The 6,251-nt window shown below is 38.2% G+C and overlaps 1 protein-coding gene across 1 annotated transcript; it reads right to left on the bottom strand.

Annotated features, from left to right (window-relative positions):
• Window positions 1-1,146: 1,146 nt before the first annotated feature.
• Window positions 1,147-5,648, bottom strand: Ube4A (Ubiquitination factor E4A). Its single transcript, XM_066393946.1, has 14 exons — window positions 5,318-5,648; window positions 4,848-5,259; window positions 4,508-4,791; window positions 4,277-4,459; window positions 4,061-4,222; window positions 3,739-3,954; window positions 3,557-3,663; window positions 3,016-3,499; window positions 2,813-2,958; window positions 2,613-2,762; window positions 2,315-2,558; window positions 2,093-2,264; window positions 1,838-2,033; window positions 1,147-1,780 (listed from the first exon to the last, which is right to left on the bottom strand). The coding sequence occupies exons 1-14, from the start codon at window positions 5,489-5,491 to the stop codon at window positions 1,639-1,641; spliced, it is 3,072 nt and encodes a 1,023-aa protein (XP_066250043.1). The 5' UTR covers window positions 5,492-5,648; the 3' UTR covers window positions 1,147-1,638.
• Window positions 5,649-6,251: the final 603 nt, after the last annotated feature.

Raw genomic sequence — 6,251 nt, 5'->3', positions numbered from 1 at the left:
TTTCCATTCGTGCTGTCTTTAACTCAGAAAACCTGATAATAATAGGCACTTTCTCCTGATTCGAAATATTTGTCATTAAAGAAGTGTCCCGAAGGAAGTTACTTGTAGCTCGTGTCGCCATCTGTCCTCCTGCAATCGCAGACGTTAAGTTAGAGAACTGAAAAAAACTTTATAAATTATTTTTCGCTTTTGAAATTTTCAAAAATAGAGAAAAAGTAGTCACTTGTCTCTCATTTTCATGCGTCGCGAGTATGCGTGATTAACAAGTTGGCTACTTTTTAGTTACTTTGCTAAACGAAAGCACTGTATAGAGAAGTGTGCCACTATACAATACCACGTCTGTGGTCTGTGTCACTATAATCAATTACAATTATTACTGTAATGCCAAGAGTGATATTGATAAATGTACTTAGTTAACTGTCTTATGCAAGTAATATTAGTTTAGTACCTCTAAAGAGTACTATTGACCTTTCACTTTGCGCCAGTCACCATTTTATTGCGGTACTTTGGAACTTATAAACGACCCACTCCCTCGGTCGAACCTGGTCGGTCGGGATGCCCCGGTCGAACCTGGTTGGTCGGGATGCCCCGGTCGGACCTAGACGGTTGGAATCCCTCGGTTGGACAGGGACGGCCGGGGCCCCGCGGTCTTTTTCTTGTTAATACTCTGCATCCCATAGGTGCTTGTCTTAATAGACAAATCTAACAGCCACCTCTACAGAAATCACTTTTTTTTTCTTTTCTCAGACTTCCATTTGGGGGCGCTTTAACTTCTTTGGATTTTAATACCAAAATCTCTCCTGCCTAGTTAGGTTTGCTGTCATCTTTGGTTGGTCGCTTGCAGTTATAAAAATAACAAGGACAGCAGGCTGAGTCATCTTCTATAAACATTAATTTGATGATTTTGTAAACAAATTCAAAAGGAATTAAATGCTTAGAATTGAATCCTGACGCATTTGATATTTTGTTCGATTCCTTTTGCGAGCATGCCACGAACTTTTCTACGCATTTATGTTCATGGGCACGCAACATTTCATACCATCTACTTATACTTCAGAAATTTTCGGGAAAATGAAGATTTAAAGGTCTATTGCTATTTTTATTTGGGATTTGGTGTGACGCAATGATGAAATAAAAACGTATTAATTAATTTATAACATAATAATTTATTCAGATATTTAAATAGAGCAACAACGAACAATAACAAAAAAGACAACACTATAACGTATTGAAATTGCAACCCGAAAGAGGTTTTAGACGAGTATAGGTAATATGCGTATAAAAAAAATGATAAAAGTCGTATAAGAGAATATCATAAAATTATCTAGAATAAAATACATATCGATTGAATGCATATTACGTTCCGAGTTTAATTACTTATAAGATATAAACTACGACAAGATTAAAATTGTGTCCATATCAGCAACTAACAATGTGATAATCGAAGTAATATGAGAAATCTCGACATATTTGAATTAGTTTGTCTTACAAGCAAACATTATGATCCTAGTACTGTTCCCTTTTTTATTTATATATTTTATATTTATGTTTCTAGTACAATATCTCGCAGAACCACAAATCCCTTAATTTTCTATAAAGAGCTACACACACAGATTCAAACTGCGTAACATTAATAATCTACTTTCTCTCCTCTTTTATTCGCCTGTGTCTCTCACTGACCCAGGCCTCAATTTCCTGCTTTAAAGCAATGTTTGGAATCACCTGATCCATGGATAAAGGAGCGCGGTTGAAGGGGTCAGTTTGGTCGCTTAATAGATGTCTGTTTAGAAGAGGAAACAATTTTTTCCTATGTTTGAAGAGTTAATAATTGTCTTACCTAGCAATGGTAGTTCTATCCACAGTTTGCCTGGAACTGGGCAAAATCACTGGATCATTCATTAGTGTGGACATAATCGGGTCCAAATAGGCTTCTGGGGCTTCGGCCATGGCTTCTTCATTTGCTTTATACTCCTGCGCTTTGCGGGCCACTTTCTCAGCCACCTCTTTCAACTCACCCAAGAGAGGACCACCACCTAAAGAAATCATATTAAAATACTTCCAGATTAGCGACATTTTATAGATAATTTCTTACCAACTTTAATCAAAACCTCCTCGGCCAAGTTGAACAGTGAGAGACTGTAAGATCTTCCATCCTGGGAGACTGCCAAACAAAACTCGTCGCTTTCTTTCAAATTCACGTAGATTTTGATTATCTCCAAGACTGTTCCTTTAGGATCAAAGGCGAATTCCTCCAAGTTTTTGGCCTGAAAGGTCAATACTTTACACAGAAGAGAGAAACAAGAATTAAAACTACTTTGAAATTTTTCCTGTTCGGGCCAACCAAATTCAACAAGAAATAATTAAGCATGGCAGCCACCCGATCCACCATGGTGGAGTGCGTGAACACCAGCTTTATCTTTGAGGTGAGTTTCTCCAAAGTGGCAATGGTGTCTCTGCCCAAGACGTTATCGAAACGAGCCATCATCCCTATATGCTGCATGTAGCCCATATTTTGCGCCCTCTCTTGTAACCCCAAAGATCTCCACTCCCCATTTTCCCTAAGTATAACATTTAATTAAACGTAGAACAAAATATTTCGTTTATAAAATTACAAGGCAGTTTGCATTTCCTTAAGCTTGGCCATGTTGGAGAGGGACTCATCTAAGAGAAATATGGCGTCGTTGATGAGGAGATTGATAAAGCGCAAGAATAAAGGGGGACGCACTGCTTCCATGTTGGCTTCAGCGTCTTCAGCCAAAGCCCTTAATAAATTCAAGCTTGGGACATTGTTTAAAGACAGGAAAAACCTTACCTGAAACGATCACTATGCTCAGAGATTTCCCATAAGTAATCAAATACCGCATACATAGGTCTACGGTACTTAAACTTTTGCTCAAACTCCACACTTTGGCCGGTCATTTCGATTCCCACAAAGACACTCATTAACATTTTTACTATCTACACAAAGAATACGTATAATGACCAGAAATAACACTAAAAGGGGCAAAATCTTGCCTGTGATCTGTGAGGATGTTGTGTAAACACCATTTCTCTCTGATATCCTCCAATATCAGGCATCTGTTCGTCTTTATGATGAGGCAGCAGTGACTCCAGGCCTTCGGCTAATCGCGCCCTCACATGGGGGTTCTTCATATGTTCAGGGGATCCCATAAAGATCAACAAAAATGTCATAATCGGCTCCATTTTATCGTAGCCACTTTCCTCGAAAGTTCTCAAGCTGTAGCGACGTAAAAATACTAGATAGGACACAATGTTCTCTACTAGAAATTCCGGAATGCATTTAAGTGTAAAGGGTATTTTTTGGGATAAAGGGAAGGAGATTTTTCGTTCTTCGAGAGGGGCAAAAGTGCCGGTTTCGTTATCGGTGAAGCCGGGATGAGCGGCTACTTGCGACAGCCAGTAGCAGGTGGCTGCCAAGAAGTCGAACATGTCTCTTTGCAGTTTCGGCTCCGCAAGAACGCATTTGAGGGAGAGAAATCTGTTAAAAATCCCGTATTTCAGTATCACAGCTTTTAGAGGAGAAACAGTGAGTTACTTGGTGTATTCAGCCATTAAACGCTGATTCAGAGCAACTGCAACGTCAGAATTAGGCCCCACCTGCTCGACGGCATCTTTATATGCTTTTTCTAACCGCCCAATTTCCTAAAAATATGGTAAATTTTATATAATAAATTTTAACTTTCTCAAACCTTTAACCGTTTAAAATAATAACCTTACATGATTTAAATTCATCAGCTGATCCACAACAACCCTCAAAGACAAATCAACAGCTTTATGAGCCATAAAGAAACTCTCAGTGATAAAACTGTACTTTTCCACAGTTTTTCTGGTTTCTTCAAGTCCATCACTGGAATCTAGGGGAATGAAACAAGTCTCTGATGAGAGACCATACATGTGAATGCCTCGGTTAGCTGCATCAGCCCCATCATTTACCTGTATATATAACACAATTTTCTTGGTTTTTTTCACAAGTTAAGTATTAACAATAGAATCAGAACTTAATTTTACATGACACAGATAAATTAACAAGACAACTTACAGTGGGTACTGCAGGATAGGTAGGATCTACCTTCAGGATTTTACCGTCTTTGTAATTGCTACAAAAAGGCCGGCACAATCTCAACATTATACTGCAAAAATTGAGCATAAATCCGTCTGAAACTTGGGAATTATTCTCGTTGGGAAACAGTTGAGGTGGGGCCTAAAATTTCCCTATAAAAATTTTGTTTGCAGTTAAAATAACATTAATTACAACCTGATGCATATTCCACAACTTTCCTCTTTCGACATTGTACTTTAAACACCCTCCAATCCATGTTAAAACTTTATTTTTAACAATATTATTTCGCTTGAGCATGACCAACAAGAACTGTTGTACATGATCATTAAGCCTGTCTTGACTGGACCACAATAGACCTTCAATGCGAGCATTTCCAGTCTAAAATTGAAGTTAAAGTATGTTTCAAATGTTTAAAATGTATCTCACCTGATCCAAAGGACTTGTAAAATGCTCATAATCTTGCCCAGGCTTCTTGGGCAAAACTGACAAATCAAACAAAGCTCCAATGGGGGTATTTGCATACTCTGAGCCTTTATGCAGCTCAAAGGGCACACAACAATCCATGAAAATCTCAGCTAAATAGTCATTGGAAGTAAATACATTGAAATAGTTAAAAATGCTATAATCTAAGTTTACTAAGGAGCTTTTGTGAAGTTCCGCTGTGATTTTCCTGTTCATTTGGTCTATGAATGAAGTGAGAATTATGTCGTCTACAATCACCATTAATTCATAAATGAATTGAAAACGTTTTTCAGAAATCAATTACCATTGTTTTCTTCATCCAGCATCCTTCGGGCTGCCTCAACAAAAAACGTATCATACTGAGCCCCTCCTTCTTTCAACAAATCAATCATCTGCTGTTCCAAATCAAGTTCAGGGAAAATGTCTGGTTGAAATATTGCTGTGGCAACATTTTGAATTATTTTATCTTTCAATGCAAGCCGATGTTCAGCTTTCAAATGTAGATTGGCATGCAATTTTATGTAAGACTTGTACAAGTACTTGATAGGCATCACCTCTATTGCATGCTGGTTACGAAGGCCTAGCCTCTTGTTTGTTGTCAGCACAGGGTTATCTTTACGACACATAAAGAGGCGCTCAAAGAGGGCCTGATCAATATTATCCATATTCAGTGTAGTAGAATTCAAATCCTTTTGAGCATCCTCCAAGAACAGAACCTATCAACAATCAAATATATGTAGTGCAATATGTTTTTTAGGAAAGAAAATGACTTACCTCCTTAGTAAGGGTGGCTTTGTCATTTAGGGTGAAACTAAAAATCTCCTCTAACTGATCATTAAGGGAGGGTTCCAGGGACTCTGCGTGCTCAAAACCATCTTGGCTGGCACCCCGGAATAGCGAAGCAAACGGATTAGCAGAGGACATTCGGCGCGGGAGCTGCGGATCCATTTCAGGAATTCGAAGTGCCGCAAATTACTGACAAAACTGGGTGTTAGCAGGGATCAAATGGAATTTAAATTTTCCATGTTTTTTCTGACGCGCACTTGAAAATTATTCGAAGTCACGTTGCTAGCCAAGTGTCAAATGTGGGAAATCAGCTGGTGGGCCTCAGGGTAGAGATGCTGATTGGAAGTATTTGAGTGATGGTAACTGGTTAAATGGGACTGGGTAACTGTTATTAGGTTTGCTTGGGGCTTCTTCTAGGTTCAGGGAAATTTCGAACTTGAAGGCTGCTTTGAAGAGAGCTTCAAGAGCTCTGAGTCGAATATTTAAAGCTTGACAAAATCTGTTAAAACTTCTAGAAACTGTAGGGAACATAATTCCAAGAAAAAAGGCGTTTAAAGCACTGAACAGAGCTACAATAGCTTATAAAATCATATTTAAAGAAAGTGACCAAAGGAGCCCTACGTTCACGAGCTCATTGCAAATCTCTGAAGCAAAATTCTTGCAGGTTCAAACCTCTAGGCTTTGGCTTTGTGCGTCTAAAATAAATAATAAGCATTGTTTAACACTATTTAAAAAAAATTAAAACATTGTCTTTTCCCGTTTTTTTAATAAAAAACAATTTAAATGGAGTATATGAGATTAAAAAGTCATTTGTGTTCGATTAATAAAGGGTCTATGTTTCCAATCTATGGTTTTTTTAAATTTTACGCGGCGCCGGTTTTATCTATTCTTTCCTATTTGTATTCCGGGTTGCATATGCGAA

Source organism: Euwallacea similis, chromosome 10 (assembly GCF_039881205.1).
Source record: "Euwallacea similis isolate ESF13 chromosome 10, ESF131.1, whole genome shotgun sequence".
NCBI lineage: Eukaryota > Metazoa > Arthropoda > Insecta > Coleoptera > Curculionidae > Euwallacea > Euwallacea similis.
This window is presented reverse-complemented; position numbering and strand designations above follow the sequence as displayed.